Here is a 14,911-nt window from a genome sequence, read left to right on the forward strand (position 1 = left end):
TTTGCTATATGTGGAAGTCTGTTGGATTAAATGAGCATATCGGTGCGGCCGTGACACATTTCCCTACATTATGTTCACCAAATTATGTATGAAGAGTGAAAATTGTGGCCAGCCGAGCAATAGTTGGAAAAAAAAACGGAAGAAGGAGAATAAGATGAGATACGTAAGTATGTCGAATTCTATACTGTGTGTGGCTTCGCCAGTCACACAGAATACATTAAAACATTTAAAAAGTGACAGTACCCGTGTCCCTGGAAGCTCTCTGAGCCTCTGTTGTCGAACACCAGCGACACGTTGCTAGCGTCGTGCTTCCTGATGAAGGAGCAGATCTTCCCGCTGAAGTCGGGCGCGGTGCGGGCCGTCAGAGCCTTCATGTCCCCGGCTGCCGTCTGCCGGCTCAGAGCCTCGTGGAAGTAGAAGCTGAACTTAGCGAGCAGCAACACCTGGAAGCGCTGCAGCCACAGGTACAGGTGAGGCGGCTGCACGGCCTTCTGGGACTGACCTCCGAACATATGCTTCCGGGTCTCTTTCTGCCGCTGGAACAACTGACCCCAGGCCAGCAGCTTGGAGTTGGCGCCGTGGAGAGAGAGCAGAGCGGGAAGGAAACTCCACTCGGAAATCTGAGCCTGGCAGCGAAGAAGCTGAAGAACAACGTCCAATTCAGTCTGGAAACATTCCTCCACTCGACTCAGGATGGGGTGGTGGAACCTGAGGAAGAGGAGGAGGAGGAGGAGGAAGAGGAGATGAGTAAGAACAAATGTAGTGACTGAAGCCTTGTTTGTAGGTGAGTCACTCTGTAAAGACCTCTGAGTCAAATGTGTAATTTATGTGAATTATGTTATTCATACATTTTGATTCAGTACCTTTAATTCTCTCCAATTTCAAAAATAAAATAAACATAAAAAATTATAAAATAGTTAAAGTAAGCAAATGTAAAAAATGTGTACAATTCTTAAAAACATTATTCAAATATATAAATAATAATATAATTAAAATACACATTTTTAAATGTTTTTTATCGCAGCATATTACAAGTGTGTCTCAGACACAAGTCGATGCTGCTATCTGTTATTAAATGCTACGCTATTTGATGTCTTATAAAACTATTTCACATTGTACTCCCTTACAGTTCACACACACACACACACACACACACACACACACACACACACACACACACACACACACACACACACACACACACACACACACACACACACACACCACACACACACACACACAACACACACACACACACACACACACACCACACACACACACACACACACACACACACACACACACACACACACACACACACACAACACACACACACACACACACACACACACCACACACAACACACACACACACACACACACACACACACACACACACACACACACACACACACACTATTTAGGCTCCCCATATATCTTGAGGTCTGCTGACATGAAGATTCACCTTCACCCTCCTGAGCTCGCTCATATCAGTGATGTACGGTGTGTGTTATCCCTCCACAGTGTGTGTTATCCCTCCACAGTGTGTAGTGTGTGTTATCCCTCCACAGTGTGTAGTGTGTGTTCTCTCTCCACAGTGTGTAGTGTGTGTTATCCCTCCACAGTGTGTGTTATCCCTCCACAGTGTGTAGTGTGTGTTATCCCTCCACAGTGTGTAGTGTGTGTTATCCCTCCACAGTGTGTAGTGTGTGTTATCTCTCCACAGTGTGTAGTGTGTGTTATCCCTCCACAGTGTGTAGTGTGTGTTATCTCTCCACAGTGTGTAGTGTGTGTTCTCTCTCCACAGTGTGTAGTGTGTGTTATCTCTCCACAGTGTGTGTTCTCTCTCCACAGTGTGTAGTGTGTGTTATCTCTCCACAGTGTGTGTTCTCTCTCCACAGTGTGTAGTGTGTGTTCTCTCTCCACAGTGTGTAGTGTGTGTTATCTCTCCACAGTGTGTAGTGTGTGTTATCTCTCCACAGTGTGTAGTGTGTGTTATCTCTCCACAGTGTGTGTTATCCCTCCACAGTGTGTAGTGTGTGTTATCTCTCCACAGTGTGTGTTATCCCTCCACAGTGTGTAGTGTGTGTTATCCCTCCACAGTGTGTGTTATCCCTCCACAGTGTGTAGTGTGTGTTATCCCTCCACAGTGTGTAGTGTGTGTTATCCCTCCACAGTGTGTAGTGTGTGTTATCTCTCCACAGTGTGTAGTGTGTGTTATCTCTCCACAGTGTGTGTTATCCCTCCACAGTGTGTAGTGTGTGTTATCCCTCCACAGTGTGTAGTGTGTGTTATCCCTCCACAGTGTGTAGTGTGTGTTATCTCTCCACAGTGTGTAGTGTGTGTTATCTCTCCACAGTGTGTGTTATCCCTCCACAGTGTGTAGTGTGTGTTATCCCTCCACAGTGTGTGTTATCCCTCCACAGTGTGTAGTGTGTGTTATCCCTCCACAGTGTGTAGTGTGTGTTATCCCTCCACAGTGTGTAGTGTGTGTTATCTCTCCACAGTGTGTAGTGTGTGTTATCCCTCCACAGTGTGTAGTGTGTGTTATCTCTCCACAGTGTGTGTTCTCTCTCCACAGTGTGTAGTGTGTGTTCTCTCTCCACAGTGTGTAGTGTGTGTTATCTCTCCACAGTGTGTAGTGTGTGTTATCTCTCCACAGTGTGTAGTGTGTGTTATCTCTCCACAGTGTGTGTTATCCCTCCACAGTGTGTAGTGTGTGTTATCTCTCCACAGTGTGTGTTATCCCTCCACAGTGTGTAGTGTGTGTTCTCTCTCTATAGTGTGTGTTCTCTCTCCACAGTGTGTAGTGTGTGTTATCTCTCCACAGTGTGTGTTATCCCTCCACAGTGTGTAGTGTGTGTTATCCCTCCACAGTGTGTGTTTCTGCTGCAGTTTCTGCTGACACGTCTCCAGGGAGAAGTTGGTTTGTGTTTTTGCGATTTAAGCAGATTGTCTTCCTCCTCCAACCCCGATATGTCACTCTCTCCCTAACAAGATTAATGTATATGATATAATAAATTATAATCCAGAACACAGCAGGTAAAGGAGGTGGAAGAAGTTTATTTTAGAGCTGCTAATTGTGTTCTGAGTCCTAAAGACACAACTGTCCTTTCGTTTTTTTTTCCGTAGAAACCCTTAAAGGTGGGGTAGGTAATTCACTTCAGAAACACTTGTTATATTCCATGGAATGCTCTTAACATCCTGATAGCAATGAATACATTAAATGCTTTGACAATACATACATACAAAAATGTCATCTGTGGAAGCCGTAGCGCTATAAAAAGCACGACCAATCATCTGAGCCGGCCCGGCTAAAATAACTGGATGGCCTACCTGCCTGTCAGCCTTCCATCTGTGCACAAACTGATCTCGTGCCCTCATTGGTCATGTGCACGTTTGTGTGTGTTGGAGGAGGGGCTCTGTGAGGAAGTCTGAAGGAAAGGGCAGATTTTTTTCCGGCTGTGTATTTTCAAATTCTAGCGCACTCGAGCTGGTTTCTCCATTCTTACCTATTAGTACCTCCCCTACCTTTAATTTATGATCTGAAATGCTTCATTTTGTCACTTAATTAAGACGTAAACGGACTAAAATGACTCAAAAGCAGAATTTCTGAACGAAAGCAGGATATTTTATAAATTGATCATATGTTTAAAAATGTAAAACCTTATTTATTTGCAAATAACCAGTAATTTAGGGTGTATAATAAGTAGTCTGTAAAAGGGACAATATTTCTCTCTGAAATGTGGTGCAGTCGAAATAAACTCAACTAAAGTACCTCAGTATTGCACACAACTACAGTACTGTAGTAGTTGTGTGTATTAGTACCCACTTGTGTGTATTAGTACCCACTTGGATACTTGCAAAATAACCATTACTTGAAGGTGTAAAATAGATATAGTATGTAAAGGGAACTATATTTCTCTCTGAAATATAGTGCAGTCGAAGTAAACTCAACTACAGTACCTCAGTATTGCACATCAGCACAGTGCTGGAGTATTGTGTGTATTAGTAGCAACGTGTGTGTATTAGTAGCAACTTGTGTGTATTAGTACCCACTTGGAGCAGTACTTGGAGCTGACGGCCTGCATGGAGCTCAGCAGCTCCTCAGAGTTGAAGCTCTTCTGTCCGCTCAGCGCGTGCAGCTTCTCGTAGAGCTCGGACAGGTCCATGCGAGCCTGAGTGAAGTGGCACAGCTGCTCTGACAGGTGAGACAGCAGGTCCTCCAGGTAGGAGGCGGAGCCTGGAGCGCCGTGACGCCCCCCCGACACCACCTTCCTCAGCTCATTGTACAGCGAGGTGTAGAGGCTGCGGATCGAGTCCTTCCTGCTGAAGAAGGACTGTCCGCCTGCAGAGAGAGAGAGGAGCAGCACAAGATTAAAGGTCCCCTGTTGTGCAAAATCCACTTCTTCATGTCTCTTCTACATCAACATGTGTCCCCTCTTCTTCATGTCTCTTCTACATCAACATGTGTCCCCTCTTCTTCATGTCTCTTCTACATCAACATGTGTCCCCTCTTCTTCATGTCTCTTCTACATCAACATGTGTCCCCCTCTTCTTCATGTCTCTTCTACATCAACATGTGTCCCTCTTCTTCATGTCTTCTATCACATGGTCCCCTCTGTCTCACATTCTATCAACATGTGTCCCCTCTTCTTCATGTCTCTTCTTCATCAACATGTGTCCCCTCTTCTTCATGTCTCTTCTTCATCAACATGTGTCCCCTCTTCTTCATGTCTCTTCTACATCAACATGTGTCCCCTCTTCTTCATGTCTCTTCTACATCAACATGTGTCCCCTCTTCTTCATGTCTCTTCTACATCACATGTGTCCCCTCTTCTTCATGTCTCTTCTACATTAACATGTGTCCCCTCTTCTTCATGTCTCTTCTACATCAACATGTGTCCCCTCTTCTTCATGTCTCTTCTTCATCAACATGTGTCCCCTCTGTGGAAAGAGACTCTGAAAGTTTCAGGAACAAAGATTCTCTCTCTTTTTGATCCATTTCTATAAAAACCTGTCTGAAATGAGCTGATCAGATTTTGGCCACTTTATGATGTCATAACGATGTTTTGTCTTGTGTAACCATTAGCCAATCAGCAACCAAGGTAACCCCCCCCCCCCCTTATCACCTGAATCTCCTCCTAGAGCACCATTGAGTTCTTTGTAACCAAATCTCTGTCAGAGGGGCGTGGGGAGGGGCTCCTTATTTTCATCTAAAGTAACAGACAGAGGGTGTTTCTCAATGCGAGTACGCTTGCTTGGTAGCACATGTCTGCCGAGCATCTTGCTTCAGAAGCGAGTCAAGAATACTTCCTGGCATTCGGAAAACAAAGTGTGGAACACGCTAGCAAGTGTGCAGGTGTGCGTCATATGAGAGGCCCCGCCTTACATCTTCCGCCACAAATTTGGGAAAATTGGTCCGTGCGCAAAGCATTGTGGGGATTTTAAGACCGCGGAGTCTACTCATGTGCAGCCTCGATATTTCTCCAAACGGAGTACGCCGGGCTCGGTAGATTTCCAAGTATGCTGGAGATTGGAACAGTCCTTCGGCGGCACTCGATGACGTAGTATGCTTGAAATAGTGGCTCTGGAGCAGCTTTACTCGACATTGAGAAACACCCAGAGAATCAGCACTTTGGAAACAGGGCTGAAACAGAGGGGATTATGGGTAATGCTGCAATGATCTGTTTGGTGTTCCAGCCAATCAGAGACAGGCTCTGGATATATCTGAGAGCTGTGATATATTGATGAGAAACAGTATAATAGGGGACCTTTACATTAATGAAATATCTAAATGCAATTAAACTGTTTAGCATGATTGAGAAATATGATGGATGTAAGAAGCCCTTTACTTTATTTACTACTTCCATGTCTACATTCATTAATTTCTCCTTGTCTTTTTATGCTGCTGAAACACAAACATGTCCCAAATTGGGATCAATAAAGTACTTCTTATCTTAGCCGTTTTCCAGTAACGATCTATACAAATATATATATAAAAAAAGTGAGGAAGAGGAGGAGGAAGAAATCAGTGTTTGCTGCAGGAGAGGAAATGGATTTCTTCCAGGATTCATGAGCTACAGCGCCACCTGGTGTTAGCAGTCTGTCAGCTGAAATAAGACTTTACAAGGATTCAACTTAATTTCACCTAAAAATAATACAATAAATGATATCTTATGTATATTAGCCTGTTAGTAATAACAGTATTTTAACTATTGGTACCCAAGTATATTACACACAATCTGTCAAATACTGGGATGATTTGACGTAAAGTACAGCATCATATCATTTCAGCATGCCATGTGTTTTATGTGTAAAAGGTTACTATGAATGTTAAATAGATGTAGTGTAGAAAAAAGTACAACATTTGTCTCTGAAATGTTGAGAAATGTCATTGTATATTATCAGCTAAATGTACTCAAGGAAGTGCTCAAGGTGTACAAAGGCCATTTTTACTGTTTCATATTAAATAACTTGATTTGGTCTTGTTTTAATTACTAACAAATATATATATATATATATAAGAGTATTTTCAAAGTTCTAATTAGCCAATGTGGAGCACATGGTGTATACTTTATGTACTACTGTCATGTAAATGTAGGGCAGGAGAAAATACAATATTTACCTTTGAATTGTGGTTAAAGTAAATACAAGTACCTCAAAATTGTATATAAGTATAGTACTTGAGTAAATGTACTACATTACACTTATGTAATAATCTTATTTCTTTAAGATGATACCATTGTTACTATTGCCAAGCCTTGCTCTAATCTAGGTAGTTTACACCCCCTCCTGTGATTATATTATTTCTTTTAGATGATACCATTACTACTATTGTCCACCCTTGCTATGGGTAGTTTCCACTCCTTCCTGTGATTATATTTGACATTATTCCCCATGTTTTACCCATTTTCTGACCCAGGAATGTCATGTTGTGGTAGGCCTTCTCAGCTGCTGCCAGGTGTCCCAGAGCTCCCAGCAGCGAGGCCCAGACGGCCCCCCCGCTGCGGCTGCTGCTGTCCTTCTCCTTCTCCACGTAGTCCTTAGCCCGGTCGAAGGAGAACATGCCGAGCTGCGTGAAGAAACTCTCCAAGATGGCCCTCTCCCTGGGGACGGGACGCAGCTCCTCCACCTCCGACATCTGGGCGGAAACTCCCCAAAACACACGGAGAGAAGAGGGGAGATAACCTGCAGACAGAGGAGGGAAGAGGTCAATAAGTACATGTTGGGAAAATAGTGAATGTCCTCTTCCAATATGAGAGTCCACATGATAACAAAGGTATCCCAACTGTAGCTGTGTGCATGACAGGATGTATGATTACCTAGAAGAGCATCAGGACTGTTTGAGGCATATGATAGCTATGTGATTAACATGATGATTCAGCCTCTATGGAGATAGACATATGACAAGCATGATCATTTCTGACGTGGAGCTAATCTGAAGTAAACATTGAATACTGCTTTCTATTCCTCCATCTTGTGACTGTGTAACTCCCTCTCTTGGATATCAGCATGTGAAGGACACTGTTCAGGAACTAGTTGATGCTCTGTATGTGATGACTACTTCCATTCTGGAGAGGATCACAAATACATGGATCCTGAGATTGAAGCTCAAGCTGGTGACGAGTGATATGTTTCTAACAGTACATTTACTCATATTTCCATTTTATGATACTTTATACTTCTTCTCCACTTAAATTCAGAGGTGTACTTTTACTCCACTACATGTATTTAATACCTTTAGTTACTTCACAGATGTGGATGAATGATGTGAAATCTAATCAAGTGTTAAATCAGACTTTAGTTCCACCTGGAGTAAATCTAACCGTTATTGACAGTTACGTCTAAGTACGAAATAAACGTTATTTAAATCACAATACACTCATTTCAATTAACAGCTGAATATTATTTTAAAACAAATCCCTTTATAACCACACCTCTGATGTCCCTCAATATGTACTTTAAACGACAATAATTGTAAAAATATTGCTTTATTTATTCCTTCTAGGTGAGAAAATACGTTTTTCCAACCACAATACACTAATCCAACACGTTTTTAAACTTGCCGATATCATTTCAATACAAATCCTTTCATAATAATGCCTTCACATTCCCTCAATATGTACTTAGAACGAGAATAATTGTGTGAATGTGAGTTAACGGCTATCTAACGGCTAACTGACCGTTTTTGACAGTGACGTAAAATACGTTCTTATAACCACAATACACACATTTTACCCACTTTTTAACTTCTTGATATCATTTCAAAACAATTCCTTTCATTACAAACCCGCTAATTTCCCACAATATGTACTTAAAATGACAATAATTGTAAATACTTGCCTTAATCAAGCTAACTGGCTAACTGCCGGACGCCATATTGGCTAGATTGGGTATAAACACTACGGCAAGCCAAGAATAACAAATCAAAAAGCGTTTGGTTGGTAAAATATCAGTTTTTTATTATACAAATATTATTTAAAACTCTGTGTGGAGATTACTGTCTGTACGGGTACACTAATTGTGATTGTTTCTATTATTTTTACACTATTTGTATTAACTTTTTTAATGTAAATACACATTTTAACATGAAAACCGAATTATTTGCACTCAAAAAACGTAACGTAAATGTATTAACGTATCCAAACATCAGTTTTCTTCAACAGATGGTACACATTTACAAATATCCCCGCAAATGTGTCCATTTACAGTTTGTGGTGCAAACATATTCACATACTATATTATTTTAGCTTTGTGTTTTAGACAGTGCACATTAATCAACATTTAAGTTTTCACCTTAATGTAGACGTGCCAGAGTAAGCTTATTATCATCTGTAGTCCCTGCCTGGTCATTTTATTCCTTTGCACGCAATTTCAAACATCGGAACACAAGGAGCTATTATTTTACACATGCACAAACCTATTGATATACAGTTGCACGACATTTCTCTTAAAAAACACCCCCTATAAAACTTCAGAGCAAGTCAAAAGGTTCGTGTCTGCTTCAATCACAGCTCTGTCTCTGGGTTTTTTCTTTTGAACATTCCTGATTTTCTGGCTTTGCCCGCTAATTATTTCTGAGAAAACGGTTCCAACCCAAATTGATAACCAGATAAACACATGCAGAGGAGTCTGATGGCGTAGCTGAGAATGTTCTCAATCACATGAGGGTTCTTCCAATGGGTCTTTGTGAGAGTGTGATGTTTTATTATAAACCCTGACTCTATAAAACTACATGAGCGTCTATGTTATGGGGTTCAATTTCATTTTGTACAGACAGTTATTGCGTCAGAGGACATTTTAACCCTCCGACTCACAAGTTGTTTTTGGTGGATTGGCAAAGAACGCATGTTTGTTTCGCTGCAACTAACAGTTATGTTCATAATGAATCCGGCAGCAATTTAACAATCAATAATTTAGTTTATAAAATACTCCAAATAAGGGGGAAAATGCAAGGTGCTTTTTTCGTCCAACATCCAAAGATATTTATTATGTAATTTATTTTTTATTTTATTTAACCTTTATTTAACCAGATAAAAAAGCATTGAGATAAAATCTCATTTTCAATGCTGACCTGGCCAAGAAGGCAGCAACGTTACACATAACACATAACACAGACATATAAAATATAGAGAACACAACTAAGAAAACAAAAGACGAAAAAGCAGTCACTACATTGTGCACATTAGGGACAGTAAGAAAGGTACACTACTTATTACTGCAAGAGCAGCTGGTGGTGAGGACTTCAGACAACTTCAATTTAAAACAGGCTATTGAGACAAGTGCCGTCAGCTTGAGGCGTGATTGAAGGTCATTCCAAGACCAAGGACCATCATAAAAAAGACTCCTTTTTCCAGCCTCAGTCCGCACAGCAGGAACCTGGACCCGTATCCAGGCACTGGATCTGAGGTTGTAAGAGTCACAAACTGGAGCAAATCTGGCACATATGTACAGTGGAAGCTTACCTAAAATGGCTTTATACATTAATAAAAACCAATGCTGCATCCTACGCATACTAAGTGAGGACCATCCAGTTAGGCTATACAATGTGCAATGATGAGTCCTATAGGGTGCATTTGATATATAACGCAGTGCAGCATGGTAGAGTGGGTCAAGTTTGGCCAAAACAGTGGGACAGGCAAATCTATAAATGGTATCACCGTAGTCCAGCTGGGACAGGAATAAGCCAGAGACCAACCTTTTACGGGATGAAGTTGAAAAACAACATTTAAGTCTGAAAAGGAAGCCAAGAGTGAATTTCAATGTCTTTGTTAGAACTTCAATGTGATGTTTAAAGTTTAGATTTCTGTCCAACCAAAAGCCCAGATATTTGTATGTGTCGACAAACTCAACAGAAACACCATCAAGGGTGTCAATGGAGAGGCAAGAGGAGGACGCTGACTTGGGAGCAAAAAGCATTGCTTTGGTTTTCTTACCGTTCAATAGCAGTTTGGAATCAAGAAGCGCATGCTGCTGCAGCGTGATAAAATCTGATTTTAAATTGGAAACGGCCATATCCAGAGAAGGAGCACATGAGTATACAATAGTGTCATCAGCATACATATGATAGGTAGAAAATTGCATCTGATTACAAATATTGTTTACATATAATAAAAAGAGCAAGGGCCCCCAAATAGAGCCCTGTGGAACTCCCTTCTCCATGGTGACAGGGTCAGAGACAGTACTACCCAACCTGACGCATTGAGTACGGTTAGATAACTCTGAAACCAGCAAATGGCATTGTGACCTAAACGAGACACCAACATAACATTAGACATAATGTGGTGATCTACAGTGTCAAATGCTTTGGCTAGGTCAATAAACAATGCAACACAAACTGATTTCTTATCCAAAGCAGCCTTAATATCGTCTAAGACTTTCAGACTGGCAGTCACAGTACTGTGCTTTGATCTGAATCCAGATTGCATTGGGTTAAGGATGTTGTGTGAATTTAAAAAAAGTTTTAGCTGAGTAGAAACTAGGGACTCAAGAATCTTTGATAACACAGAAAGATTTGAGATAGGACGATAGTTATTCAACTCCGTGGGATCACCAGCTTTCAAGAGGGGCGATACCAGAGCTTGCTTCCACACAGCTGGCAGTGTGTGAGTGGACAGGGAGAGATTACACATATCAGTTACTGGTTGTGCTATCATCTGAGCTGCAATTTTTAAAAAGAAAGGATCTAGGCCGTCAGGCCCGGCAGACTTTTTAGGATCAATTGAGTGCAAACCGTGTAAGACTTCAGAAACCGAGGAATAAGCTAAATCAAAAACAGGGGAGTTCATCTCTTGACTATGGCTGTGCGTACGACCATTTAGAGAGTCATGACTTTGATCATCAAAAATGTGACCAGCCTTTTTGAAGTGAGCATTGAAAGCATTAGACATACCATCTGAATCTGAAATAAAAGAATAACTGACCTTCAGTTTTCGTGGGAAACTAGAAACCTTCTTGTTCTGAAGTGATTTAATTGTTTTCCAGAATTCAGAATGGTCATTAAAACTATCAGTGGTTAAGCTCAGATAGTAATCAGCTTGAGCTTTTTTAATAAGGGCTACACTTTTATTTCTGAGGACACGGAAAAGAAGCCAGTCATCACTAGTGTTAGACTTTGTAGCTAAGGACCATTGCTTATTCCGATCATGAATGAGATCAGATAGTTCTCTAGTAAACCATGGAGTGTTCCTATTCTTAACTCTGAATTTTCTAAGGGGGGCATGTCTATTAATAATTGATAAAAAGTGATCAATACAAAATTGGACGGCAACATCGACAAATGGAATTAACGCTATGAAGTGCCATTTAACCTGTAATGTCATATTCAATGGTATGAAGAGTTAAAAGCAGCCATCTTTTACATTTAAGATGCAGGAACGAGCAAATATTGGAATTTGGGATGGCGTTGTTCATTGCTTTGACTGAAATATCTGAACACCAACTGGTTGTATGACCTTGAAAATTGGTACGGCCATTCATGGTCCCGAAAAAACGAAATCCTACTGACTTTGGTTATTCTCTGACTGTTCTTCCAGTGCCACCATTGGATCCAAATGTGTGTCCAATAGAAGATTAGAAAGATTAACCTTTATTTATCCTCATAGGGGAAATTCAGTTTTTCACTCACATAGTTTTAACCACACAGTACCGAAATAAAAAAGTGTTTGGTCGGGTTTGCGTAAGACATCATTTTTTTTTTTTTTATTACACAAATAATATTGACAATTCTGTGTGGGGATTACAGTCTGTACGTGTACACTGATTGTTACTATTTCTATTGATTTTAAACTATTTCTTATATGTAAATACACATTTTTACAGTACATGAAAAAAAATACACGGGCCGGCTAAAATGATTGGCCGTGCTTTTTACAGCGTTACTGCTTCCACAGATGGAATTTTGTATGTATTTATTGTCAAAGCATTTAAAGGTCCCATGTCTTGGCCATTTCTACTGATCATATTTCCATTGTTGAGGTCTACTAGAATAGATTTAAATTGTGCAATTTTCCAAACTCACATTGGTTTCTCATCCAGCATCTCTGTATAGTATGTGTATTCACTCTCTGTCCTAAACGGCTTGTTGGAGCTCCTGCCCCCCCCCCCCCCCCCCTCCCTGTGAGCCCAGTGTTCTCTGATTGGTCAGGACGTTGCGAGGCTCGTTGCGAGGCTCGTTGCGAGGCTCGTTGCGAGGCTCGTTGCGAGGCTCGTTGCTGCTGCGAGCTGCTGCGAGGAGCGGACAGGTTTCCGGGTCGGCGATACAGGAGAACAAGCGAAACTCATCCTGAGCACACACAAACACTCACAGCCGAAGTAAAAACAATAAGTGTGGCTTGATATTGAGTAAAACAAAGGTTTATAACTCTGTGAGAATGGGTCTGCAGAGAGCATTTCTCTGCCATCCCAACTCGTCTATTCCCAGCGTTCAGGGAGCTCTATGCAAGTCAATGGGGACTCCCTGTTAGTTAGCCAAGGGATCCTGGTGTGTGAGGTGCTCCGCGGATTGGTCCATTTGGGCCAATCCGGTCATTTGTTGTTGATTTGGGTGTTCACACGTCACAGAACCCAGGAAGCAAACAATGGAAAAAGAGAAATCTCCAACGAGGCGTTCTGGGGCAGCATAGACAGGTCTTTTCTGTGTTAGAGTTGTACTCGCTACAGGGTGTACTTTGAGGGTTTTGACTCTGCACACCGTTTACATGCAGAAAAACCTTCATAACACACAAGGGGACGGGTAATAACCGGAAAAGCATGACATGGGCCCTTTAATGTATTCATTGCTATCGGGATGTTAAGAGCATTCCATGGAATATAACAAAAAGTGTTTCTGAAGTGAATTACCTACCCCACCTTTAACCTATCCGGACATACGTTTTCTTCAACAGGCGGTACATGGGGAGCAGTTTTGGGCTCGGTGCCTTGCTCAAGGGCACCTCGGCAGGGCACAGGAGTCGAACTGGCACCTCTCCAGCTACTAGTCCGACGTGAACCGACGACCCTTAAGTCCAAAGTCCAAGTCCCCTAATACTTTCATTTATAACCAAATACCTGCAAAACTAATGACCCTCCCGTCAGTTACAGCTCTGTGTTTAGTGTTGGAGCAAATGTTGGCGTCATCAATGATAAAAAAGAAACTTGTAAACCCTGTATTGACAGGTTCTCCAAGAATAAAAATGATTGGGTTTATATTTCCAAGGAAGACTTGTAAACTGATTTTCAGGAATGTAAAGCAACTTACATTTTGTTCCGGTTGAAATGAAACTCCTCACCACAGAGTGCAGCATTCATGTTAAAGCTCATGACACACACAAAGCACTTCATTGCAAATCAATGATCTCCTCTCTAGTGCCTACAGCCGATGTATGGGTTTTGTATCTATGTTTTGGATGTAATGATGATTTAATGTATTTCCATGAACTATCATTCGGACGTTAGGAAAGTGACGTCACTCTTGAGCTGTAAACCACTCAGTGACTGGATCCTGTGTTCAGGGAGATCTCTTAAAGGGTTCCATGATATCAGCATTTATTTTTCATTTCTTGAAGTCAAAAGTTCAATGCATGTTTCCCTGAATCAAAATGTTAAAATCCCCAACGTACAGCCGGATTTCGGAGAATTCAAAATGCATTTTACACGTCCAACTATTACTAATTGGAACTACAAAAATAGAAGTTAAGTTGAGGGAAATTGAGTTTTGTGAAAGTGGCCCAATTTAAGAATAACATTTAAATTAAAACATACAAATATTTATACAAACATAAGAAGTTGTAAGTAAAAATGTGCAATAAATTTAAAAAAATGATATAAAAAAATGTTTAAATACACAAGATGTTCAAATACAAATGTGTAATAAATAAAATAAGAAAGGGAAAAGGCATAAAACAGAAGAATATTGCGGGTAAATGTGCAATAAAAAGACAAGATTTAATTAAAAAAGTACCAAAATGAATGCGCACATTGTCCAATATATAACATCAATAAAAACATGTGTACACCATCTCTCTCTCTCTCTCTCTCTCTCTCTCTCTCTCTCTCTCTCTCTCTCTCTCTCTCTCTCTCTTCTCTCTCTCTCTCTATACTCTCTCTCTCTCTCTCTCTCTCTCTCTCTCTCTCTCTCTCTCTCTCTCTTTAGGGGTGGATCTCTGCTTCTCTTAAAAAGTGTTGGCAGCATCCTAATGAGCATCCATCCCATTCATCTCCCGTCTGCTCACTGCTCGGTAAGTTACACCATCTTTCATGTTTGACAGTATTTTCCAAACATTTAACAGATTGTATTTGGTAAAAACTGATGTACTTATTTCAATCATCAATTTGGCAGCTGGTTTTGGACTTTTACTATATGTCAATTTCACACCTTTCAGGAAAAGCATTTAAGGATTAATTTAATGTATTTAAATTGGATAAATGTA

The 14,911-nt window shown here is 40.9% G+C and overlaps 1 protein-coding gene across 2 annotated transcripts in view; it reads right to left on the reverse strand.

Moving 5' to 3' along the window:
* Positions 1-8,406, reverse strand: part of cunh12orf66 (chromosome unknown C12orf66 homolog) — a 9,882-nt gene extending 1,476 nt beyond the window's left edge. Inside the window, exons 1-4 of one of the 2 annotated variants that reach the window (XM_034149311.1) lie at positions 8,346-8,406; positions 6,921-7,190; positions 4,059-4,347; positions 244-708 (exon numbers count right to left, since the gene is read on the reverse strand). In XM_034149311.1, the coding sequence (XP_034005202.1) occupies positions 244-708; positions 4,059-4,347; positions 6,921-7,143 (977 nt within the window). In that variant the 5' untranslated portion in view covers positions 7,144-7,190; positions 8,346-8,406. Of the gene's footprint in view, positions 1-243; positions 709-4,058; positions 4,348-6,908; positions 7,191-8,345 lie in introns of both variants that reach the window. The other variant, XM_034149310.1, reaches the window with a different exon arrangement.
* Between the last annotated feature and the right edge of the window lie 6,505 nt (positions 8,407-14,911).

Source organism: Trematomus bernacchii, unplaced genomic scaffold (assembly GCF_902827165.1).
Source record: "Trematomus bernacchii unplaced genomic scaffold, fTreBer1.1, whole genome shotgun sequence".
Taxonomy (NCBI): Eukaryota; Metazoa; Chordata; class Actinopteri; order Perciformes; family Nototheniidae; genus Trematomus; species Trematomus bernacchii.